General features: G+C 44.3%; 1 protein-coding gene across 4 annotated transcripts in view; it reads left to right on the top strand.

Moving 5' to 3' along the window:
- TMEM131 (transmembrane protein 131) overlaps window positions 1–27095 on the top strand; it is a 211592-nt gene that overhangs the window by 80237 nt on the left and 104260 nt on the right. For all 4 annotated transcript variants that reach the window (XM_044288480.1, XM_044288479.1, XM_044288478.1 and 1 more), the window contains exon 4: window positions 19822–19890. In XM_044288480.1, coding sequence (XP_044144415.1) covers window positions 19822–19890 — 69 coding nt within the window. The remainder of the gene's footprint in view (window positions 1–19821; window positions 19891–27095) is intronic.

Raw genomic sequence — 27095 nt, 5'->3', positions numbered from 1 at the left:
TATTGATAGGCTAGCATCTTGCAGTTGATGGAGATTTGAAGGATGCACATCCAGGGCACGAAGCTCCCGTTCCACCGCATCCCAAAGATGCTCTATTGGGTTGAGATCTGGTGACTGTGGGGGCCATTTTAGTACAGTGAACTCAATGTCATGTTCAAGAAACCAATTTGAAATGATTCGAGCTTTGTGACATGGTGCATTATCCTGCTGGAAGTAGCCATCAGAGGATGTGTACATGTTGGTCATGAAGGGATGGACATGGTCAGAAACAATACTCGGGTAGCCCATGGCATTTAAACGATGGCCAATTGGCACTAAGGGGCTTAAAGTGTGCCCAGAAAACATCCCCCACACCATTAAAGCACCCCCACCAGCCTGCACAGTGGTAACAAGGCATGATGGATACATGTTCTCATTCTGTTTACGCCAAATTCAGACTCTACCATTTGAATGTCTCAAAAGAAATCGAGACTCATCAGACCAGGCAACATTTTTCCAGTCTTCAACAGTCCAATTTTGGTGAGCTTGTGCAAATTGTAGCCTCTTTTTCCTATTTGTAGTGGAGATGAGTGGTACCCGGTGGGGTCTTCTGCTGTTGTAGCCCATCCGCCTCAAGGTTGTGCGTGTTGTGGCTTCACAAATGCTTTGCTGCATACCTCGGTTGTAACAAGTGGTTATTTCAGTCAACGTTGCTCTTCTATCAGCTTGAATCAGTCGGCCCATTCTCCTCTGACCTCTAGCATCAACAAGGCATTTTCGCCCACAGGACTGCCGCATACTGGATGTTTTTCCCTTTTCACACCATTCTTTGTAAACCCTAGAAATGGTTGTGTGTGAAAATCCCAGTAACTGACCAGATGGTGCCAGACGGGCCGGTCTGAGTATTTCACAAACAACCATGCCACGCTCAAAATTGCTTAAATCACCTTTCTTTCCCATTCTGTTTGGAGTTCAGGAGATTCTCTTGACCAGGACCACAACCCTACATGCATTGAAGCAACTGCTATGTGATTGGTAGATAATCGCATTAATGAGAAATAGAACAGGTGTTCCTAATAATTCTTTAGGTGAGTGTATAAATCCTGCAGTTTTCACACTGGCCACTGAGCCTTTGGATTGGTGGAACTTCTTGTTGTTTTAGAGATCTTGTTGTTTAAGAGATGCATGTAAAAACAATTGGGCTGCTGACCGTTCTGGGTTTTTGTCACAGTTATTGAAACCAGAACCTGGAGCGGAATACAAAAATAGGTGCTTTCTCTGTCCTTTATAATTTCCCTCTGTGACTAATACCACACCTCGTGACCGCTTGACGTCCCCTACATCGAGCTCACGCGACGCGGTTTGGTCACGGGTTACCAAAAACGTGACGTTACGCCCTCCAAAGGAGCAGGTAAGGTCAGCTTGGTACAGTTTACAGACACCTCCTGTTCACGTGGGCACAGAGGCAACAAGCCTCTCTGTGCCCACGTGAACACAGAGAATATATACAGTGGTCTGAGGTTACAGATACAGGTTATATGGGTACAACAGGGCAAAGCAGAGAAACTCAGTTACTGGGTAAGATAAAAGTTCTTTTTGGTTGTGGTGTGTACTTTGCTGTAGTCCACATGAAGGGCAGTGATCTCGGCTAGTTTCTGGGTCCCCCTAAACACATCACACGATGTGACCCTTCTTCAGAGAAAGACATGCCCGCTTGCTGGCACAAGCTTTTTAACCTGTAGCCGGCCCCTCTCCTCTGGCCTTTGGGAGGGGACCACTCTCCCCTCTGCTGGACTGGCTGCACATGGTACAGTTAGCTGGTTTCTGTGGGGAGATGTGTATATCTCCCTTGCCTGGCATCCTACTATCAAACCATGGGCACATTCCTTGTGGCCACCGGGACACAAATATGTATCCGGTTTGCGCCTGCGATGTCCAGGTGATTCGTAATTATTATGAAATGTAGGTGCCAACATGTCTGGGAGGTATCGTTGATCTTGGTCAAGAGCTGAGACCACCTGCTGTGGGTTTTCCTGCAGATTTGGTTGCCTCCAAACTGGCTGGTTAAGGTGTGACATTATTCACCTGGGGCCTCCTTGAAGCCTGGACCCCTGGGGCTTTCGCCCTTGCTAGCTGACAATCAGATGCCTGAGGGGTGGGAACATATTTTTCATGTACACTGACTGTAAAAGCCAAAAGGTGAATCAACTGACAATCAGGGCTGCCAGTAAATAATAATCTATATTCCTCACACCCTCCTTTTAGTTTTTAATTATCTTCAAAAAATGCATCAAAAATGTGAATGTGTGGCAAAGCCTTTCTAAGTCATACATTCCCTGTAAACCTATTGCATGAGAGTCTATATTTGGGACTGATCAGTGTCTCTGTGGACACTCTTAATGTCTTAAAGTTTCCGATATTGATGACCTAACCTCAGAAGAAGCCTCTGACACCCTCCAGCTCTTTAAAGGGCCAGTGCACATGCAACCTAATATTCCCCAGCCTGTGGCTGGCCATCCAAGGATACTTAAGTCACCTACCCTTTGGGAGGGTGCCTGAGCAATAGGTTCTAGCCCACTAGTGTCCTGCAAAGGTTTGCTGTTTGTTTGTTTTGCCTGTGTACCGACTTTCACCTGTTTTCTGGATTTAACCCATCGTGACCTGCCCTCTACCTGATCTCCATTCGGACTGAACTGCCTGCCCTGACCACAGGTTATTTATCAGATTGCACAAACTCTGCCTGACCTTGGCCTGCCCGTACTGTGGTTTTGCCTGATCCTACAGCACTTTGTTGCATCGTTGTCTCTTGACACCGTGGGTCAGCCGTCACTTGAACAGAGACTACTCCAGGAAGTAGATGTCAGGTACTTTTCTTCCAGTGAAATGCAGATCCCTGTCTAGGGGTTAAAGAGTGACGACCAGGATGCCAACTTAGATAACTCCCTTAGGAGTGGCCTTAAGCCAAATCTGTTCAGTGGTAAAGCGGATGCACATCCGCTTTGTAACAGTGATACATATAGTTTGGTTGTAATATGTAGTGTTTTGTAATTGGCTTCTGTATCTGGGTTTTCTTCCCATGACTTCGCTAAGAAATTTATATTACTTAGTATTTTACAGTTTAAGTACAGTTCTAATAACTCAGCATTAAAGGCTATGAACACCTTTGGCTGCAGTTTTAGGCCTCATGCACACGACCATTTTTTTTTTGGGGGTCCGTGATCCTTGACCGTTTTTTCGTCCGTGGGTCTTCCTTGTTTTTTGGAGGATCCACGGACATGAAAAATGAAAAAAAAAAAATCTAAGTCAAGTTTGCCTTTGAAATGATAGGAAAAAACAGACACGGATCACGGACGCGGATGACAATCTTGTGTGCATCCGTGATTTTTCACGGACCCGTTGACTTGAATGGGTCCGTGAACCGTTGGCCGTGAAAAAAATGGGACAGGTCCTATTTTTTTCACGGCCAGGAAACACGGATCACGGATGCGGCTGCAAAATGGTGCATTTTCCGATTTTTCCACGGACCCATTGAAAGTCAATAGGTCCGCGAAAAAAAAAAAAACGGAAAACGGCACACCGGCCACGGATGCACACAACGGTCGTGTGCATGAGGCCTAAGGCTCGGTCTACACGACGACATTTGTCGCGCAACATTTTGTTGCACTAATGTCGCGCGACAATTTTTATAATGGCAGTCTATGGTGTCGCACTGCAACATGCAGATATTTCAAGTCCTCAAAAAATGTACACCACAGCTGCCCCACAACAGGTAGATGACTGCTTCATATTTTTCATACGTGTATATTTATTACTTAACATGTTCCAGATTTGAGAGCCGGACACAGATGTCCCAACTGTATGTATGTGTATATTTATGGATAGATATAGCAGCAGTACTGAAGTAAAAATGCAAAACTGGTGTGTGCAATCCAGACCCCAGACTACAGACTATAGAATACATTCTAGAAGAGATCACAGCAGTCCAACCGCAATACTTGAAAACCGTTGACTTATTCTCACATGTCCACAAATATACAACATTTCTGCTCTTTTTCGAACATGCAGTCAGGTCCATAAATATTGGGACGTGGACACAATTGTAACATTTTTGGCTCTATACACCAACACAATGGATTTTAAATGAAACGAACAAGATGTGCTTTAACTGCAGACTGTCGGCTTTAATTTGAGGGTATTTACATCCAAATCAGGTGAGCGGTGTAGGAATTTCAACAGTTTGCATATGTGCCTCCCACTTGTTAAGGTACCAAAAGTAATGGGACAGAATAATAATCATAAATCAAACTTTCACTTTGTGGCGAAACCAACCTCGCCACTGGGTTTTGGAGAGGGCTGTTTAAAAGCCTCTTGCCTCAGGATTATGGCCCATAGTAACTTTAAAGGAGAAGACAGACCGGCCGCACAGCTTAAATCTGTCTGTGGAATTGTATTTTAAATTAAAGCTGACAGTCTGCAGTTAAAGCACATCTTGTTAATTTCATTTCAAATCCATTGTGGTGGTGTATAGAGCCAAAAATGTTACAATTGTGTCGATATCCCAGTATTTTTGGACCTGACTGTATATGTGACTGAGCCACAGTGCTACCCTATGCTATTACTTGTGTTCCTGTGAATTAACTTCTCTGCCTTAGCTAAAGAGGCTCCAGAAATGCTTTTGAGAATTATTTTTACTCTGCTGCTGATTAGTGAGACCTCGTCCCTGTAGTATATTAAATTTGATGTTGATCTTGTGAGGTCTCTTCCAAGATTCACACTAAGATTAACAGATTATCAGCACGTTTTAATAAACGCATGAAGCGCTGACCTTTTAGGTTGAAGTGACTGTGAACAGTAGTTTGTTCACATGTGGTTTTTCCACCAGGGGTGTATTTAATGATCTGTCACAGGCATAGGTTCATATTAGAGGGACTTGGGTGGGACATCTGCGGCTGTCCACTTATGTTTCTGGTGCCAGCAGCTGCCAGGCTTAGCTGATGGGTGGGGTTCCGGTTGTCAGACCTGGACCGATTTGGTATCATTGATTTATCATGAGTATAAGTCTGGATAAGGGTACTTTCACACTAGCGGTTTTCTTTTCCGGCATCGAGTTCCAGCCTAGGGGCTCTATATCGTAAAAGAACTGATCAGTTTTTATTCCCATGCATTCTGAATGGAGAGCAATCCATTCAGGATGCATCAGGATGTCTTCAGTTCAGTCTTTTTGACTGATCAGGACAGAGATAATACCGCAGCATGCTACAGTTTTATCTCCGGCCCAAAAAACTGAACACTTGCCCGAATGCCATTTTTTTTCCCCATAGGAATGTATTTGTGCATAAATACTGGAATGCCGGATCCAACCTTCCGGTCTGTGCATGTGCAAAAAAAGTGAAAAAAATAAATGCCGGATCTGTTTTTCCGGATGACACCGGTAAGACAGATCCGGCATTTCAATGCATTTGTAAGACAGATCAGGAACCTGATCTGTCTTACAAATGCCATCAGTTGGCATACGTTTTGACAGATCCGGCAGGCAGTTCCGGATCACTCTGCCGCAAGTGTGAAAGTACCCTAAGTAATTGAAAATCCCCTTTAAAGTGATGTAGGGTTCTTGTAATCTTATTGCAATTTTGTTTTAAAAAAAAGGACTGGTCCATCAAGTCCAGTCTTTATACATCAGTTATACAACATTAATTGTTAATTATAACCCTCAATACCATTTTCTATTACATAAGCATCTCGCCCTTTTTAAATGCTGACGGTGTCTGCCGCATTCTCTATATAGATGCCTAAATCCCCTTTCCACCAAACACCTGAATACTTCCCCCTTGTCCTTTGTACAGTCCATGGAAAGAGGTAATCATGTGCCAGTTGTTTGTATTGACTATACAGTGTATGTATAATAAAAGCGCTGACCTCTTTGGTGGCCAGGAGTGGGAGGGCACATAGGATGGTGCTTTTTCTTAGAGTGTACAAGAATGGTCACCGCTGCTGGATTGCAAGGTGGTCTGTAACATTAGGTACGAGCAATGTATAATGTGATGGAAAAATGAAGCCAGCAAATGAGGCAGTATGGAGAATCACAGTACATTAGTAAGTGCCTTGTATTAACTTTCTCTACATAATAACAACCCCATCACCGAATGTGTGGTTTTGCGGGTGCTGCCTAGCCATTAACCATAAAGTCTGACTAAACATTGGAGCCCTCTTGTCTTATACGGCTGTGTGGCACTTGTGCCATGTGGTCAAACCATTAGGATATATTTACACAGAAGGTTTTGTCTGCCACATATCCCATGGCAGAATCTGCTATTCTGCTGTTTCTGCCTTGGGGTTTCATGTGGATTTTTGGCATGCTTTGCTATAGTCTGTCCATAGGGGATGCTCTGAATACCTTGGATAGCTCTTCCAATTTACTGCAGCTAAGTGAGTATTGCTGGAGCAATCCAATCGCTAGAGACAAGTAGCTAGTGATTTACTTTTTTAATCACTACATGCTAGGGGTTCAAAGTGATTTTCCTTCTTCTTTTTCCCGCCATAAAGTAAAAATATCTCCTGTCAATAAAACCTCATGCGTAGCCGCCCTCCATTCATTTCTATGGGGCCGCCGAAAATAGCCAAACGCTGGCTCGGCTATTCCCGTCAGCCCCATAGAAGTGAATGGAAGTGGTGGCCGCCCAAGAGCGATGCGCTCCCATTCATTTCTATGAAGATTTTTAAATTAGCTGAGTGCCACTCAGCTATTTTTGGCGGGCCAAAAGGAAGGCTTGGTAGTGGCAGCACACGTCGTCACTGCTGGCCACCACTTTGCAGGCTGCGTTTACGAGATAGGTGCAGGTCCCTAGTGATATGCCCCCATTGTCTGAGATGGGAATAACCCTTTAATCTGTAGCAATTAAACCGCTCAAGCTGATCACTTGGCTGCCACAATTCAATGCATTCCCTATAGACGGCGAGTTCAGAGATTTTTTTTTTTTTGTAATGTGATAAAAAAAAATAATAGGTGTAGCTTCAGCCCTTAGGGCCCATCCACACACAGTTTTTCGCAGGTTGAATTTGGTGTGATTGTTTACATCAAAAAGCCATGGGGCGGCCATGTTGTAATCACCTCTCATTGCTTTTAGTTGGGAGTATGTGGTTTATGACCACACTAAGAAAGGACGGGTCCTAAAGGTGAACCATAGCTGCATCAACGGCAGTCCGGCCTCCCATTAAAGAGTTTGTGTGGCCTCCCAGCAGCTTTTTTTTTTTTCCCCCAGATGGGGATCCCCATTGAATAATTTTTCTGATTCATTCTGCAGCATTCTTTAGGACCCTTTTACGTGGACTGTTTAGACCCCTTTTTCCCCTGTTTAGACCGCTACATCTGCTGCACATAAATGCAGATTTTTGGTGGCAGGATCACCCCATAACGAGCCTTTGCCTGTTCATCAGGTGACCACCGGCAATTATCGGGAAGAGGCATTTCTATAAATTCATCCCAGATTAATGGTCTGACCTTCAATGAGATTTGAGTTGCTTTCCTAGTAGCTGATGTATACAGGCAGAGATGTATGACATGCAGGCACAGGTGTAGGCATCTCCGGCCTCCTACCTGGCTGATGTTCAGCCATCATATGATCATTACCTAATGCAATATGGAAACCTAATCCGGTTCTCTGCTTCAGTGCCCAAGTGCAAACAAACTCCTTGGCTGCGCCTTGTATCCATTCCTTGAATCTTCTGCATATGTCGTTTGCCAAGAGATTTTGTTTGTTGACTCTGGGTCATAAGACATTTGCAATTATTTTCTTATCCAGCCTGTAATGGCGGTAAAGCTAGGAGTGTTAACATTGGCAAATGCAGCTTTTGATTAGTAACTGTTCTCCACCTAAAATGACTAATAATGCAGGCATGGCATCGGATATTTTGAGAGACTGGTAGTTAGAGAATATGGATTATTTTTCCACCACATGAAAAGCTGCATATAATAAAAGTGAACTGGCAGCAGAGAGTCTATTTAGTTTGTGATTATATCTGATGTAAGGCAAGGGCTACATGGCAGTTTCTCCTGGGACACCCTTGGCATGTGCCTGAGATTGCTGTGTAGCGGTCGCTGGGTTAATCAGCCAGTGCTAGGCTATTTTCTGAGCTCTCATAGGAATAAATGGACGGTGGCCACACCTGCATGGTGCACCCTCCGGGTATTTGAAGGCTCTGTAAGCATAGTGTGGGTCCCAGAGGTTGGACCCACACTAAAAAGGTATCGGGGGCATATCCTAGCGATATGCCCCAATGTTTGAAATAGGAATAACCCTTTAAATCTCTAAAAACCCTTTTAACTCCTTGGGACCTCTGATGTCATACTGGCATGGAACACAGATCCTACTTCTCCTCTCCTTGCATGCTGCCAACATATCTACTGCGGTCCCCCTGCTCTTCCCATAGACTTAGATGAGAGATTCACCTTCTGTATATGTAACACTCCCTTAGCCTGCGGTATCTCAGGCTAGAGAGCATCTAGAGCCGCTATCCAGTTTCCTTTTGTAGCTGAGATTGTACTGTCCAGCTGAGGTCTGGTTTTGTCACTATGCAGGAGACAGATGGAGACCTTTCACTGTGAGATTGCTCGAAAGTCCTCTTTCTTGCCTTATTACCCCAGACTACCCAATAAATTAAGACAAAACATTTTTTTTGCTGTAGTCAATGTGACAGGACCTAGCTTCTTTTGTAAAATCTTGAATACATTCCTTCTCCTCACGTTTTGCACACTTTGTGCTCTACAGGGAGGTTTCCATTTCATTTTCTGATTATCCAGTGCTAGTTCTTGGAACTCTTGAAGATACATTAGTGGTTGGAAAATATATCCTACTGATAGCCTGCGATAATGAATACAGTAGCTGACAATGCTGTATATTCATTAGCACTTCTAGAAGTTTTTCGCTGTTCCTTGTGTCAGGAACCATGATGAAGTTTCCAGGCTGTTAGGGCTCGTGCACGCAAACGTATTTTCTTTCAGTGTCCAATTTTTATTTATTTTTTTGCAGACCGTATGCAAAACCATTCACTTCAATGGGTCCGCAAAAAACAAACAAAAAAAAAAACGGAAGTTACTCCGTGTGCATTCCGTTTACGTATGTCCTTATTTCCGTTCCGCTAAAAAATTTAGCATTTCCTATTATTGTCTGCATTATGGACAAGGATAGTACTGTTCTATGAAGGGCCATCTGTTCCGTTCTGCAAAATAAGGAATGTCATCCGTTTTTTGCAGACTGCAAAATGCACACGGTCGTATGCATGAGCCCTTAGTTTGATTTCATTCTATCAGCAAGTTCAGAGCTGCCCAAATGTTTTCCACTCCGAGCTTATCTTCGCTTCTTTGTTAACTTGCTTGTGTTTCATTCATTAGACCAGTGAAAGATAATTTAGTGCTGAGGCCATGTGGTCTTTGTGAAACGAGGTACGGTAGTTACTAGTATAAAGGTACAAATACTGTATATTCACTGAATAAGGCTTTAATGGAACATAAAGACATGAGACAGAAAAATGCAGACAGGATTTGTGCACAACAGATCTCATTAAACATTTAGCAACGGCAGAGTTGATCGCTAATTGGATGCCGTAGCATGTCCTCATCGGTACAACGTCAATTACTGCAGCGATTATGTAACATGATGCCGCTAATAGGAAAACACCTGTGCCCGGCCAGTACATCAATTACACCATAAAACTGAAGACCTTTCTCTTCGCCCTCCTTTTGCATGTCTATACTTGATGAGTCATCTAAACTATTGGAACTTTTGATATTTAAGAACTTTTTTGAAAGCGAGCCTCCAATTCATTTGTACAGTAGGTCTGCAATTCTGCACAGATTAATTTTACATATTTAATGCTGGAACCTCAGTCTTGGTGTTAATGGGTTTCTAATTCCCCTGCTTTCGTTTGCACAGCTATGGAGATAAATATAAGGATATTTTTTGTCTGACGGATGCCATGTAGAGGATACCATTGCACTGTAAAAAAAAAAGTTTGCATGTAATTGAGCACCCTTGGGATAAAAAGGGAGATGTGCATGTTAAGGCAAAAATCTGCAGCACTGCATAATTCTATGCAGAACTGAACCTGAGATGGCTCCTGCTTGGTACTGGAAAGGTGTAACTAGTAAAGCAGGCCCGGGTGAATCTTTTCCAGATATAGGAGTCATGACATGACTAATGTAAAAAATGCAAATCATACATCATGTAGTACATGGCAGCCTCTTTCTATAACAGCAGCAACCAGTCCTAGGCTAATGCTCCGGCGGTGCAAAGGGGGAACAGAGATCGGTGTAAAATGCAGTTTTAAAAAAAATAAATAAAAATAATATGTACACCTGATGAAATCTATCATGGGTTACACAGCGGTACCAATACACCTTGCCATAAATGAAAGAACCAACTGGTGCTACCATATCCAGGGTTTCCCTGGTGTGTTGGGGTGATGTCTCCTGGAACCAGAACAGGGTGGTTGTGGTGATAAAGCAAACAGAATAACCACATAAACAGGGCATAGTAACTGCCCATGTGAAATCCCCAGCAGGGGGCGCTGTGCTGGCCTGTAAGACCTAGCAATCCCGATGGTAATCTTATGCTATCACACATTAGTTATTCTTACATTGTGCCCCCCTCACAGTAGTTATGTCCACATTGTGCCCCCCTCACAGTAGTAATGTCCACATTGTGCCCCCCTCACAGTAGTAATGTCCACATTGTGCCCCCCTCACAGTAGTAATGTCCACATTGTGCCCCCCTCACAGTAGTAATGTCCACATTGTGCCCCCTCACAGTAGTAATGTCCACATTGTGCCCCCCTCACAGTAGTAATGTCCACATTGTGCCCCCCTCACAGTAGTAATGTCCACATTGTGCCCCCCTCACAGTAGTAATGTCCACATTGTGCCCCCCTCACAGTAGTAATGTCCACATTGTGCCCCCCTCACAGTAGTAATGTCCACATTGTGCCCCCCTCACAGTAGTAATGTCCACATTGTGCCCCCCTCACAGTAGTAATGTCCACATTGTGCCCCCCTCACAGTAGTAATGTCCACATTGTGCCCCCCTCACAGTAGTAATGTCCACATTGTGCCCCCCTCACAGTAGTAATGTCCACATTGTGCCCCCCTCACAGTAGTAATGTCCACATTGTGCCCCCCTCACAGTAGTAATGTCCACATTGTGCCCCCCTCACAGTAGTAATGTCCACATTGTGCCCCCCTCACAGTAGTAATGTCCACATTGTGCCCCCCTCACAGTAGTAATGTCCACATTGTGCCCCCCTCACAGTAGTAATGTCCACATTGTGCCCCCCTCACAGTAGTAATGTCCACATTGTGCCCCCCTCACAGTAGTAATGTCCACATTGTGCCCCCCTCACAGTAGTAATGTCCACATTGTGCCCCCCTCACAGTAGTAATGTCCACATTGTGCCCCCCTCACAGTAGTAATGTCCACATTGTGCCCCCCTCACAGTAGTAATGTCCACATTGTGCCCCCCTCACAGTAGTAATGTCCACATTGTGCCCCCCTCACAGTAGTAATGTCCACATTGTGCCCCCCTCACAGTAGTAATGTCCACATTGTGCCCCCCTCACAGTAGTAATGTCCACATTGTGCCCCCCTCACAGTAGTAATGTCCACATTGTGCCCCCCTCACAGTAGTAATGTCCACATTGTGCCCCCCTCACAGTAGTAATGTCCACATTGTGCCCCCCTCACAGTAGTAATGTCCACATTGTGCCCCCCTCACAGTAGTAATGTCCACATTGTGCCCCCCTCACAGTAGTAATGTCCACATTGTGCCCCCCTCACAGTAGTAATGTCCACATTGTGCCCCCCTCACAGTAGTAATGTCCACATTGTGCCCCCCTCACAGTAGTAATGTCCACATTGTGCCCCCCTCACAGTAGTAATGTCCACATTGTGCCCCCCTCACAGTAGTAATGTCCACATTGTGCCCCCCTCACAGTAGTAATGTCCACATTGTGCCCCCCTCACAGTAGTAATGTCCACATTGTGCCCCCCTCACAGTAGTAATGTCCACATTGTGCCCCCCTCACAGTAGTAATGTCCACATTGTGCCCCCCTCACAGTAGTAATGTCCACATTGTGCCCCCCTCACAGTAGTAATGTCCACATTGTGCCCCCCTCACAGTAGTAATGTCCACATTGTGCCCCCCTCACAGTAGTAATGTCCACATTGTGCCCCCCTCACAGTAGTAATGTCCACATTGTGCCCCCCTCACAGTAGTAATGTCCACATTGTGCCCCCCTCACAGTAGTAATGTCCACATTGTGCCCCCCTCACAGTAGTAATGTCCACATTGTGCCCCCCTCACAGTAGTAATGTCCACATTGTGCCCCCCTCACAGTAGTAATGTCCACATTGTGCCCCCCTCACAGTAGTAATGTCCACATTGTGCCCCCCTCACAGTAGTAATGTCCACATTGTGCCCCCCTCACAGTAGTAATGTCCACATTGTGCCCCCCTCACAGTAGTAATGTCCACATTGTGCCCCCCTCACAGTAGTAATGTCCACATTGTGCCCCCCTCACAGTAGTAATGTCCACATTGTGCCCCCCTCACAGTAGTAATGTCCACATTGTGCCCCCCTCACAGTAGTAATGTCCACATTGTGCCCCCCTCACAGTAGTAATGTCCACATTGTGCCCCCCTCACAGTAGTAATGTCCACATTGTGCCCCCCTCACAGTAGTAATGTCCACATTGTGCCCCCCTCACAGTAGTAATGTCCACATTGTGCCCCCCTCACAGTAGTAATGTCCACATTGTGCCCCCCTCACAGTAGTAATGTCCACATTGTGCCCCCCTCACAGTAGTAATGTCCACATTGTGCCCCCCTCACAGTAGTAATGTCCACATTGTGCCCCCCTCACAGTAGTATGTCCACATTGTGCCCCCCTCACAGTAGTAATGTCCACATTGTGCCCCCCTCACAGTAGTAATGTCCACATTGTGCCCCCCTCACAGTAGTAATGTCCACATTGTGCCCCCCTCACAGTAGTAATGTCCACATTGTGCCCCCCTCACAGTAGTTAATGTCCACATTGTGCCCCCCTCACAGTAGTTATGTCCACATTGTGCCCCCCTCACAGTAGTTATGTCCACATTGTGCCCCCTCACAGTAGTTATGTCAGCCCCCTCACAGTAGTAATGTCCACATTGTGCCCCCCTCACAGTAGTTATGTCCACATTGTGCCCCCCTCACAGTAGTTATGTCCACATTGTGCCCCCCTCACAGTAGTTATGTCCACATTGTGCCCCCCTCACAGTAGTTATGTCCACATTGTGCCCCCCTCACAGTAGTTATGTCCACATTGTGCCCCCCTCACAGTAGTTATGTCCACATTGTGCCCCCCTCACAGTAGTTATGTCCACATTGTGCCCCCCTCACAGTAGTTATGTCCACATTGTGCCCCCCTCACAGTAGTTATGTCCACATTGTGCCCCCCTCACAGTAGTTATGTCCACATTGTGCCCCCCTCACAGTAGTTATGTCCACATTGTGCCCCCCTCACAGTAGTTATGTCCACATTGTGCCCCCCTCACAGTAGTTATGTCCACATTGTGCCCCCCTCACAGTAGTTATGTCCACATTGTGCCCCCCTCACAGTAGTTATGTCCACATTGTGCCCCCTCACAGTAGTTATGTCCACATTGTGCCCCCCTCACAGTAGTTATGTCCACATTGTGCCCCCCTCACAGTAGTTATGTCCACATTGTGCCCCCCTCACAGTAGTTATGTCCACATTGTGCCCCCCTCACAGTAGTTATGTCCACATTGTGCCCCCCTCACAGTAGTTATGTCCACATTGTGCCCCCCTCACAGTAGTTATGTCCACATTTTGCCCCCCTACAGTAGTAATGTCCACATTGTGCCCCCCTCACAGTAGTTATGTCCACATTGTGCCCCCCTCACAGTAGTTATGTCCACATTGTGCCCCCCTCACAGTAGTTATGTCCACATTTTGTCCCCCTTACATTAGTAAAAAAAAACGGCAACCTGAATACTCGCCTGTTTTCATGATTATCGGGCACATCTTGTGTTCCCCAGAAGTGGCACGATACGGACACACACAATTACGCTGCTGCGCTGTGTAGGAGGAGGCTCATTCCAGGTCCTGCACGCTTCTCCCACACATCCCAGCATTGCGATGTGTGGACTGCTGAACATTGAAACACAGTACGCATGGCTCCTTGCTTCACTATCTAAATAAACTGCCAGGGGCCCCCAAGTCCTCTGCGCATCTTCATGCCGCTCTTGCCCCCACCCCTCCCTCGCTACCCCCCTGGGTAGGTTATACTACATGTTTTAGATTTTCATGCAGAAAGAGACTACCGGCAAAGTGAATGAGATTTGTCAGATCTCATGTACACCTTGCGTATTTTGTATGCTTGCAAATTGACCTGCCATTTCTATTGTTTGTGAGATTCTGCACCTTATATATAGACTCCAATGTGGTTGTTAAACATAAAACACAACAAAATACACAACAAAAAACACAATAATGTATATTTTTTTTCATTTTTTTCATTTTGTTTCATGTGGATTGTCTCCATACAAATCTGCACCATGTGCAGGTACTCGTAAAGAGGGAGGATGTTGCTCGATTTAAAGGGGTTGATAGGTCATCAATTTAAGATAAGCAGGATCTGACTACCAGCATCCCTGCCGGTCAGCTGCATGTAAGGAGTGCCGTTTTCCCTTCACTGTTTACCTGAAGATGTAATTACAGTTCCTCCATCCCATTCAGTGTAACTACAACTGCTTCTTCCCATGGTCTACAGGAGCTGTGAACCACTACAATCTCTTTAACCCATAGAGGACTCGCGGCACAGATGTCCGTGACTTAATGCCTGATCCGCGGCAGAGGGTCCGGCAGTTACTGATAGCCAGAACCCTATTGCATGTGCCGGCATCATTGAAAATACTGATGGTGGCGCACTAACCCTTGATGTGCCGCGGTCCGCGCTGCACGTGTGCTGTTCATGCGGGGATCGGAACTGCCTTTGGGTCCCCGCGCTGCTGTGACAGGGACCCGATGGCATGGAAGGCAGCCCGATGCCTTACTTGGGCATCGTGGCTGCTTTCCGGGAGAGCCTGTATTACACTGGTATTACACTTACAGCTAATGCTTTACAATACAGAAGTATTGTAAAGCATTGTAAAGGGGATCCGACCCCCAAAAGTTGAAGGCGTATTCTCTCCAAAATAGAACCAATTTAACAGTCACCTCATCTCGCAAAAAATTAGCCCCTACCCAAGACAATCGCCCCAAAAAAATATATGGCTCTGACTATGGAGATACTAAAACATAATTTTTTTTTTTTGTTTCAAAAATATCATTGTCTAAAACTTACATAAATAAAAATTAAAAAAGTATACATATTAGGTATCGCCACGTAAGAACCTGTTCTAAATATCACATGACCTAATCCCTCAGGTGAACACCGTAAAAATAAAAACTGTTAAAAAAAAATATAGCAAGTGATCAAAAAGTTATATGCACCCTACAGTAGTACCAATCAAACAGTCATCTCATACCGAAAAAAAGTATCCCCTACTCAAGAAAAAAACTGCGGCTTTCAGAATGTGAAGACAAAAATGCTTTATGTAAAACTGAAACAACCGTCCGTAACAACCTGCTCTGTAAAAATACAACATGATCTAACCTGTCAGATGAACGTTGTAAATAACAAAAAATAAACTGTGCCAAAACAGCTATTTTTTTGTTACCTTGCCTCAAAAAAGTGTAATATAGAGCAACCAAAAATCCTATGTACCCTAAAATAGTACTAGGGATTGACCGATTATCGGATTTACCGATATTATCGGCCGATATTGAGGATTTTGAACGCTATCGGTATCGGCATCTATTTTGCCGATATTCCGATAGCGTATGGGGAACACAGATCGCGCTGCTGTCAGCGCTCTCCGTGTTCCCCTTATTCACATACAGGAGGCGGGAGCAGGCTGCAGAATCACATAGCCGGCTCCCGACCTCTATGAGCTGTAGCTGCGATCCTCGGTTAACCCCTCAGGTGCCGCGGATCGCAGCTACCGCTCATAGAGGTCGGGAGCTGGCTGTGATTCTGCAGCCAGCTCCCGCCTCCTGTATATGAATAAATGAGAGATTAAGCTTCATTGGTGGCGCAGTGCGCCCCCCCAGCCAAGTATTAGATATTGGTGGTGCAGTTCCGCCGTCCCCCCCAACCCCAGTATTAGACATTTGTACCAACAAAACTGCCACCTTATCTCTTAATTTCCAAAATGGGGTCACTTTTTTGGAGTTTCTACTCTAGAGGTGCATCAGGGGGTCTTCAAATGTGACATGGCAGCTTAAAATTATCCCAGTGAAATCTGCTTTCCAAAAACCATATGGTGTTTCTTTCCTTCTGCGCAATGCTGTGTGCCCCTACAGCAGTTTGACCACATATGGGGTGTTTCTGTAAACTACAGATTTAGGGCCATAAATATTAAGTTTTGTTTGGCTGTTAACCCTTTCTTTGTAACTGGAAAAAAAAATAAAAAATCTGCCTAAAAAGTGAAATTCTGAAATTTCATCTCCATTTTCCATTAATTCTTGTGGAACGTCTAAAGGGTTAACAAAGTTTGTAAAATCAGTTTTAAATACTTTGAGGGTGTAGTCTCTAAAATAGTGTCATTTTTGGGTGGTTTTTATTATGTAAGCCTCACAAAGTGACTTCAGACCTGAACCGGTCCTTAAAAAGTGGGTTTGCTTCTAAACTTCTAAGCCTTCTAACGTCCCCAGAAAATAAAATGGCATTCACAAAATGATCCAAACATGAAGTAGACATATGGGGAATGTAAAGTAATAACTATTTTTGGCGGTGTTACTATCTATTATAAAAGTGGAGAAATAGAAATTTGCCAATTTTTCCAAATTTTGGGTAAATTATTTTTTATTTTATTTTTTTAATATAAAACCCCCCCCAAAAAAATTTGACTCAATTGTGACGAGAAAACATTATTGGAATGGCCTCGATAAGTAAAAGCGTTTTAAATTTATCACCACATAAAGTGACACTTGTCAGATTTGCAAAAAGTGGCCGGGTCCTGAAGGGGTTAAACACCTGATTATCGGTGGAGCTGTGAGTTGGACACTCCCCCGATTTGATATTGATGACCTATCCTGAAACATTATTGGGGTAGGTAGGTCATCAGTATTTGATCTGTGGGGGTCCAGGGACAATTGGGCTGCAGCGCTTCGTGAGCACTTAGGCCTCTTCTTGTGTGGTGTTGCGTTCAGTGGTCAAATGTCCTAGGTGCAAAACCAAGCACAGCCACTATCAAATGGAAAGGTGTGAGGAGGCTACGGCGCTCACTGGTGCACCAGTGAGCGCTGCAGCTTCCTCAAACAGTTGATCGGTATGGTTGCCGGAGTAAGACCAATCTCATATTGAAGACCTAATCAGAAGATAGGTCATCAATATGTAAATCCCAGAGAACCTCTTTAAGACAAATTGTCGACTAATTTGTGGAAATTACTTGAAACTGAAAACTACCTCCCAAAGACTGGTGACACAGACACTGAATAAAACTGTCAGTTACTTACCTTGAACAAGCCTCTGTGCTAAAATCTGTATTGAACAGCCATGAGCAGAGCTCTGGAGTCCACTTAAAGGGGTTCTCTGGGCTCCGGATGGGTCATCAATATCAGGGCGGCGGGGGTCCAACTTCCATCACCCCCGACTATCAGCTGTATGAAGGGTGCATGCACCGCCTCCCGTCTCTATTCCTGCTCGCCGACGATAGGTCTATGGCAAAGCAGCGGTGCGCAGGAAGGGAGACTGCACGTGCACCTTCCCTTCATACAGCTGATTGGTGGGGATACTGGGCGTCAGAGCCTATCTTGCGGATAGGTCATCAATATTAAAATCCCGGAAAACCCTCGAGTGCTTGGCTGGAGCTGCTCAGTACAGGTTTTAGCAAAAGGCTAGGTCAGTTCAAGAAAGTTGCCCAGCAGTTAGCTCAGGGCATCTGTCACTAGTTTATGTCAGACAGGGCAGTTTTTAAACAGAATTTTTTTTTTGTGTGTCAGAAAGTGCTGAGTGCAGTAAGTTTGGGTTTTCTTTTATCGTTGAAGCATTAGATTTGATAGTTTTGAGCTGATGCAGATTAAAACTGCTAAGTGAAATCTTGAAGTCTGTTCTATGAGACATTGTCAGGAAACCCTTTCTGAAAGTATTGAAGATGTTCCGCTGGTTCCGCTTGCATCAATCGTATACGTTTTTAAGATTTTTAATACCGATCTGTTATTCTCTGTGGATGGACAATTATCGCATAACAATTTCATTCATGGGATGATCGGCCTAGCAAGTAGTGCTGCAGCAAACAATTATTTTAGCAATCGAGTATTCTATCGATTTATTTTTACGATTAATCGAGTTCTCTAATAAGAAAAAATGAATTAATAGACTGTTTCCTTTTTTTTTTAAATTTATTTTAATTTATGCATTTTATATAGCGCTACTATATTCCGCAGCGCTTTGCAGACATTATCATCCGACTGTCCCCAATGGGGCTCACAATTTAGGTAAAAACATCAGACCCCCTGCCATCAGTCCCCAACACCCTTCCTTTCCCCCCAGTGCCATCAACTCCACTATCCCCCGTGCCATCGGCTCTCTCCCCCCCCTTGTGCCATCGGCGCTCCCCCCCCCCCTTGTGCCATCGGCAGCTCGGCACAGTGGACGTGCTGTGGAGTGTCCGGAGGCCCCCTGCTGGAAAGGTGAATATTCCAAGTGCATTGCGGGCCAGCAGGAGACCACAGAGCGGGAATAATAGCAAGCGCTTCATTCCTGCTCTGTGGTGACGTGGCACAAACAAACCCTTAATGCAAAAAATTTGCATTGAGGATTTGTCTGTGTCGAATTATTCGATTTAATCCAGCACTTGTTGCAGCCCTACTAGTGTTCCTGGTCATTACTCGTCTATCGGCTGATACAGGGAATGGCTTGTTGCTTATGTCTTTTAGGCTACTTTCACCCTAGCGTTGGATGTTGGTGGCTGAACCCCAGTTGAATGGTTCCATGACACACGTGCCTTGTAGACCTGGCCAATACAGTAGTTCAAACTGACCTCCTGGGAACTGTCCTTCATGGAAAGTTCTTTTGTGGAATTGTGACTATTGGACAAAAAAATTATAAATTATGGTTGAATTCTTTGCAGACCATGCGGGTCGGCCATCTGTGGTCTGAGAAGATTGTTAGTAGTTAAAATGTACCCATTATTTCAACAATTGTTTTCATGGAATTTATCTGTTTTCATGAATATTTTCTTGTCTTGTATGTTTTTAACATTAAATACATTTTCAGGGCTAATAGTACAGAATGCCTATAACTTAATTGATCTTCTCTATTACTCCTACAACATTACATTTTTAGCAATGTTTGGTTTTTACATTACATCTGCTCTAGTACCCACCCACCCACCCATAGGAAATTTGCACATTTGTTTTGCTCTTGTATGGCAAGCCTCCCTTTGTCATAACATTATTTGTGTCTGTCAGAAGAATGACCCACGGACACCATGAATAGATACAAATATGACTAGAAGCCAGGACTATGTGGTTTCTATAAACACAAGTGGTTTAGTTCAGTAGCTGCAGCATTTCTTGTGCTCTAACCAAACTAGTTTGTCAGGTTCCCCCTTCTTGTGCCGTAACTAGTGTAGTCCTTTGGGCATTTCATTGTGAGAAGAACTTGCAAGTGCTCCAGTCCTCCCCGCTGACAACATGCACTATCCAATGTGCCTTTTTTTATGGACTTTTCTCTTTTTCCACAGTGTGTCCTTGCACAGAGGCAACTGTAGGCCAATACGGTTCGAACCTCCAATGTTGGACTTCCACGAACAGTAAGTACTCTGGACTTCTCCTTATTTCTAATGATTTCCAGCTTGTATTATGGCTTGTGTGCTAGCTCAGCTGCTTTCACACAAGTCCTTACACAGTATTACATCACTTGTTGTGGTTTTACGGTGACTTATTCCGTGCTATTATGGTTTTTACGTAGTGCGGATGTTTATTGATTAGATCTGGATGGGTGACTTTTTTTTATATCACTGGACTTGTATCTAGTCAGTACAACGAATTGTGTGTTCTTTTTATTTGCCTTGTGTTTTGAGCTGATAAAGCTAAAAGAGCATGACAAAGCAAAGCTGCGAGCAGCACTTTCTACACAGATGACCAGACACATGGCAGCTTTGTTAACTACACCCCCAACACCCCAGCCGCTAAGTTTTCTGCCGCGCTAGTCCATGCTGTGTGATGACTGAAAGCACGTCTGTAATGCCACCTCCGTGGATATGACATCTGCTTTCATTGTTTTACTATTGCCTCATGTAGGTGGTCTCTCCCTTAGTGAGGACCTGTTTCCATTTGCCATGCTTGTTGATACCAGTACCATTTAGTGTGTATTTTGTGTAAAAAGATGTAAACTGATATAATGTATACATTCTTGTATAGGGGCATTCCTCTGTCATTTTTGTAATGCTTATGAACTCGAGCAGAACACGCATGCATTAAGCCTCATTCACGTGTCCGTGCCTAAATCCCTGAAAAGGTGGTCAGTGATGCCTCCATAAAGATGTCCATGATGGATCCATGTGGAGTCCGTGTGTCTGTTGTTTTGCTGTCCATGTGTCATCCGTGTTTCACTGACACTGCACAGCTGAAAAATTATTTTCAAAGCCTCTCTTCCTAATGATCTATGAAACGCGGATGGCATCCATGTTTTTCACGAAGCCATAGACTATAATGGACAAAATAGAGCATGCTTCCATGCTAAAAACACGGATATCCGTGTTCTCTGTGAATCACTAACGTATAAATGAGGCGTTATTCTTTATAATCATATTTATATCATAGCCTGCAAGATGCGGCAAAGGATATGACATGTCTTGTCTTGACTCAGAAGCCCTACCGTGTGCTTCTGAGTCGTGCTTCTGCACCACAAAAGATAGGCCATGTCCTGTCTTTGGCCACAACATGCGGATGATGGATCATTAAAGCCACGGCCAGTGTCCATGCTTTGCGGATCCATGTCACGCTAACATGATATGCATCTGACAGGAGTCTAGTGGAGTAAAGGTATGGGATTGTTTTCTGTTTGGGTAATATACTCCAGAGTAACAGATTTTTGGAGGCCCTGTTTCATATCCCTCCCAGTTCTCTCTTTGGTTGTTACTTTAAGAACTTTATTTGTATCTAGTTTTAAGCATAGATACATTCCTCCCGATTGTGTTTCTGGATAGCTCAGTAAAATGTAGCAAAACGTGTTTCTGCTGTGGCTGGAGCCTATGCTCAGAAATAGACCGTATGACATCACGGTACAGCTCTGACCATGTCTTATCTGAAGACGAATGTACAAGGGAGTAGTGCTGATTATTTTGTCATATTATATTTTTTCAAGTGGTTTGAAGTCAAACAATAAATAGATAAAGGTGTTAGCAGGGGCGTAATACATTCTTACATCAACTTTTATGGTTTTCAATTCTAATGAGAATGGAAGGAACAGAGTACAAATATTGGCAGCAGGTTGACACTGTTGTATATAAAAAGGCATTGTTCTTCCTCAGAAGCAATATAAAAAGTTGCTTTAGGGTCTAAATTTGTGTCTGCCGTAATAATACTCAGTTAAATAGCACTTTGTGGTCAAGGCAGATGCAGGAGGCAAGGGAGAAGAAATAACAGAGGACATCTAAGGGAGCCACTTGCAGGATGTGAAGACAAATGTTCTGTCTACGCTCATGGAGTCCCTAAAAGTATCCTAGAGATACCTCAAAAATGTGGTTTGAGAACATAGTCAAGTGATGTAAAGAAACCTACGAGTGAATGATGAGTATAATTATTTGAGTTGTCCATATCAAAACTAGTCCTAAAGAACTGTTGTGGAGAAGTTTCAAGAAAGGCTATGGTCATTGCAGGAATGCAGACCCCACACGTATTGCCATTTAGCGTGACATCATCAGGACTGATCGCAATCTTTGAACCATGTGGGGGTCTTTTGGCTCTGTTCTGGATCTATATGGTTTGTAAACAGCCGCATGTGGACAAAAAGTTGTCTATGCTGAACATGCTAAAGAGCTGAGCACCTACACAAGTGGACAAAACTGTTGTTAACCTTCTGTTAAAGAAAGAAAAATCCACAATGGTCACTGAAACAACTTGAAACTGACATAAGTGATAAAAAAATACTGAAAATCAGACATTGCTTTTGAATTGTGGTTCAACAGATTAATTCATAAAACAAACTAATGAAACTGGCCTGGACCAAAATGGTTGTACCCCTAACATAATATTTTGTTGCACAACCTTTTGAGGCAATCACTGCAATCGGGCGATTTCTGTAACTCTCAATGAGACTTCTGCACCTGTCCAGAGGTATTTTGACCCACTCCTTGTGAGCAAATTACTCCAGCTGTCTAAAGTTTGAAGGGAGCCTTCTCCAGACTGCATGTTTCACCTCCTTCCACAGATGTTCAATAGGATTTAGATCAGGACTCATAGAAGGCCACTTCAGAATAGTCCAATGCTTTGCTTTGATCTATTTGTGGATGTTTTTGTCATTATCCTGTTGGAGGACCCATGACCTGCTAATAACACCAAGCTTATGGACACTGGGCAGCACATTTCTCTCCAAAGTGCCTTGATAATCTTGTGATTTTATGGTACCCTGCTCACATTCAAGACACCCTGTGACAAATGCTGCAAAGGAGCCCCAAAACATAGCAGAGCCTCCTCCATGTTTCATACTAGGTACAATGTTCTTCCGTATGCTTCATTTGTATCTGTGAACATAGAGCTGATGTGACTTGCCAAAAAGCTCCAGTTTTGTCTCATCTGTCCGAAGGATATTCTCCCAGAAGCTTTGTGCGCCTGTCAATATGCATGTTGGCAAATTCCAGTCTTGCTTTTTATGATTTGCTTTCAATAGTGGTTTGCTCCTCCATCGTCTTCCATTAAGTCCACTTTAGCTAAGACAGCGACAGATGGTGCTATCTGACACTGTTGTACCTTGACCTTGAAGGTCACCTCTAATCTCTTTGGAAGTTGTTCTGTGCTCTTTGGTTGCCATTTGTATTATCCATATCTTCAATTTTCCTCTGGTGGCCAACAGTACCATAGACCAGGGGTGGCCAACCCGCGGCTCTTTGCCTCTTCAAGTGTGGCTGTAGCGGTAGAGATGGGAAGAAGTCAGGCCAGCACACTCTCCACCCCATACTCGGATCTCCTTTCCTGATCGGGCACAATTACTACTCTGCAGCTCCAGCTCGCTCGCCACTACGTCCTGATGCGCAGTGTCAGAACGTAGTACGTGGAGAAGCGCACTATGACCTGACTATATCCGCATCAGGTCACAGTGGAGACCATGTCAGACCTGATAGAACTGAGCATGGGGGAGGGGGGTCTGGTCTGAGCATGGGGGGGGGGGGGGCGGTGTCTGGTCTGAGCATGGGGGGTGGGGGTCTGGTCTGAGCATGGGGGGTGGGGGTCTGGTCTGATTTACAGGTCTGATGAGGATTGGGGATCTTAGTTGGAGGTCTGATGAGTGGGGTTCTGGTCTGAGCATGGGGGGGGGGGTTCTGGTCTGAGCATGGGGGGGGGTTCTGGTCTGAGCATGGGGGGGGGGTTCTGGTCTGAGCATGGGGGGGGGGTTCTGGTCTGATTTACAGGTCTGATGAGGATTGGGGATCTTAGTTGGAGGTCTGATGAGTGGGGTTCTGGTCTGAGCATGGGGGGGGGGGTTCTGGTCTGAGCATGGGGGGGGTTTCTGGTCTGAGCATGGGGGGGGGGGTTCTGGTCTGAGCATGGGGGGGGGGGGTTCTGGTCTGATTTACAGGTCTGATGAGGATTGGGGATCTTAGTTGGAGGTCTGAGTGGGCGTCTGGTCTGAGCATGGGGGGGGTCTGGTCTGATTTTGGAGGTCTGATGAGGATTGGGGATCTTAGTTGGGGGTCTGATGAGGATTGGGGATCTTAGTTGGGGGTCTGATGAGGAGGTCTGATGAGGATTGGCGGTATGATGAGAATTTTTTTCTTCTTCTCTGCTAATGAAAAAAAAACTCAGATCAGATGAAATTTTTTATTTTTCTCCGCTAAAACCTAGGTGCATCTTATAGGGCGAAAAAAATACAGTGACTCATGTGTAAATGTATAGCTTGTGGCTCCTGGTAGTCATTTTTTTTTTTTTTTTTTTTTTTTTTTTTTTCTGGCTCTTTGTGTCTGTAAGGTTGGCCACCCCTGCCACAGACCTTACACTTCAGAATAATATGTGCAACTGTAGTAACAGGAACATCAAGCTGTTTGGAGATGGTCTTTAACATGTTCGTCTGTCATTTTCTTTCTAATCTCCTGAGACAACTCAGCTTTCTTTGGTCCATGTTCAGTGTGGTACCCACCATGATACCAAACAGTATAGTGACTACTTTTCACCCTTTAAGGCCTGTTTCAGTTGAGCGTGTCCTGTGCGGAAATCATGCTGTGTGTGCGCGGCATTTCCCGTTATGGGCACTGCTCGTTTCTCAGGAGTGCATGGCATTATCATTTTTAATGATGTTATTTCTGCATGACCTTACGTCTACAGAATTAAGCCTTATTTGGGCTACTTTTACACTCGCGTTTGGTGTGGATCCATCATGGATCTGCACAGACGGATCCATCCAGATAATACAACCGTCTGCATCCGTTCAGAACGGATCCGTTTGTATCATCTTTAACATAGTCAAGATGGATCTGTCTGGAAAACCATTGAAAGTCAATGGAGGACAGATCAGTTTTCTATTGGCCAGATTGTGTAATACAAAACTGATCCCTCCCCATTGAATTACATTGTGTGTCAGAACGGATCCGTTTGGCTCAGTTTCGTCAGACGGACATCCGCCTCCAAAGCGGAATGGAGACGGAACGGAGGCAAACTGATGCATTCTGAGCGGATCCTTTTTCTATTCAGAATGCGTTAGGGCAAAACTGATCCGTTTGGACAACCTGTGAGAGCCCTGAACGGATCTCACAAACGGAAAGCCAAAACGCCAGTGTAAAAGTAGCCTAACACGTCTGTTTTGGTCAGTGATTTCCATCAGTGATTGTGAGCAAAAACCAAGATTGGAGGCTACACAGAGATCAGGTATAAGGGAAAGATCTGCACCAGTTCTGTGTTTAGTGTCACATCTGGTTTTGGCTCAACATCACTGGTGGAAATCACTGACTAAAACACTGACATGTGAATAAGGTATTATACAGACACAATGCTGTCAGTGCAATTAAGTAGATACAGGTCAGGCAGAGACACACAGTATTATAACTCATTATACTGCCGTACGCTGCTGAGAAAGGAGCAGTGTCCATAACGGCAAATCGCATTCACACGGAGCGTGAATTCCACACAGGACACCCTTCTGAAACAGGCCTAAATAGGCAAACTGATTACAAGTTTGAAGATACCCGTGATGCTAATCATAGGACACACCTGAGTTTAACATGTCCCTATGGTCAGGTTATTTTCTATCTTTTTTAGGGGTGCCATCATTTTGGTCCAGGCCAGTTTCATTAGTTTGTTTTATAAATTATTCTGTTGAACCACAATTCAAAAGAAATGTCTGATTTTCATTAGCTGATTTTCTGTACGTTTTTATTTATCATTACTTTTGTCAGTTTCAGGTTGTTTCAGTGACCATTGTGGATTTTTCTGGAAGGGTACCAACACATTTGTCCACATGTGTATGGGCTCAGCCCTTTGGCCTATTATTAACTTTATCCAAATTTAGGCTCATGTGCAAACTGCAGCCAAATAATATATGCGTCATATCTGGTTAGTCCTAATCCCCTGCAGTCTCTGAAAGAAGAATGGCAAAGCCTGACAATCCTCAGGGACCAAAATCAACGTAATCAACGTCAACCATATCCTGGAGAAGACACAGGGTTTATAAAAAATCTTGGGAAGGATGTCCATTTCAAGTGCCACCATCCTACAAAACCAAAACAATGGTTCTATCACTCCTGGAACTCCCAAATTCTGCCTAAAAAAAAAAAAAAAATATCACACAACAGGGCTTTTGTGACGTTTTGAGGTGACTTGTGCAAAAGTTGTAAAAATTAGGTGAAAACGTTGGTGTGGCTAGCTGTGTTAGGCCTTTTTCACACGAGCGTGACGGATTAGGTCTGGATGCGTTCAGTGAAACTCGCACCATTTTGCAAGCAAGTTCAGTCAGTTTTGTCTGCGATTGCATTCAGTTGTTTCGTTTTTCCTGTGCGGGTGCAATGTGTTTTAAAGTGTTTTTCATGCATGTGATAAAAAACTGAAGGTTTACAAACAACATTTCTTAGCAACCATCAGTGAAAAATGCATTGCATCCGCACTTGCTTGCCTTGGCTTCATAGAAGTGAATGGGGCTTCAGTGAAAAACGCATTGCACCCGCATGGAAAAAACGGAACGCAATCGCAGACAAAACTGACAAAACTTGCTTGCTAAATGGTGCGAGTTTCACTGAACGCATCCAGACCTAGAAAAAAAAGTCTCAAGGCTACTCCAGCAGGGGGGTAGTGCGGAAAACTGGAGTAGAATTTTTCATTAAAGTTTTAGGGGACGTTCACACAAAAGATTTTGAAAATATGCTGAAAAAAAAATAATCAGTGCGGAATCTGTTAATTTTCTACTTGGTTTTTGTGCGGTTTTTGGCACTTTCTTTTTCACCTTCTTATTTTTTTAGCTTCCCTTTCATATCAATGGGAGAATCAGCCATGTTGAGCATGCTGCTTCTCTGCCTCCCTTTGGAATGAGTAGGAGACTTTTAGAGGTGCTTTTTGGCGTGGAAATTGTGAGAAAAATGGCACCACAGAAACCCTTGGGCCCTTAGGTTTAAAGATGAGCCACATTTAACAAACAATGTGTGCCATTTGACAAATTTGGAGAAAATTACTCCAGCACTGACTCCAAATATTAACCTCATGATAAACTCCCGCAGTGAAGCGCCATTCAAATTTTGGAGACCGCTTTCCACTATATACGGGCAGTAAAGAATTCACTGCCTCCAGATTGAACATCCTTGGCATTTGAAGATTG

This window comes from Bufo gargarizans, chromosome 3, assembly GCF_014858855.1.
Source record: "Bufo gargarizans isolate SCDJY-AF-19 chromosome 3, ASM1485885v1, whole genome shotgun sequence".
In the NCBI taxonomy this organism is placed as follows: domain Eukaryota; kingdom Metazoa; phylum Chordata; class Amphibia; order Anura; family Bufonidae; genus Bufo; species Bufo gargarizans.
Note: the sequence above shows the minus strand (reverse complement) of the source record. Positions and strands in the feature narration are given on the sequence as shown.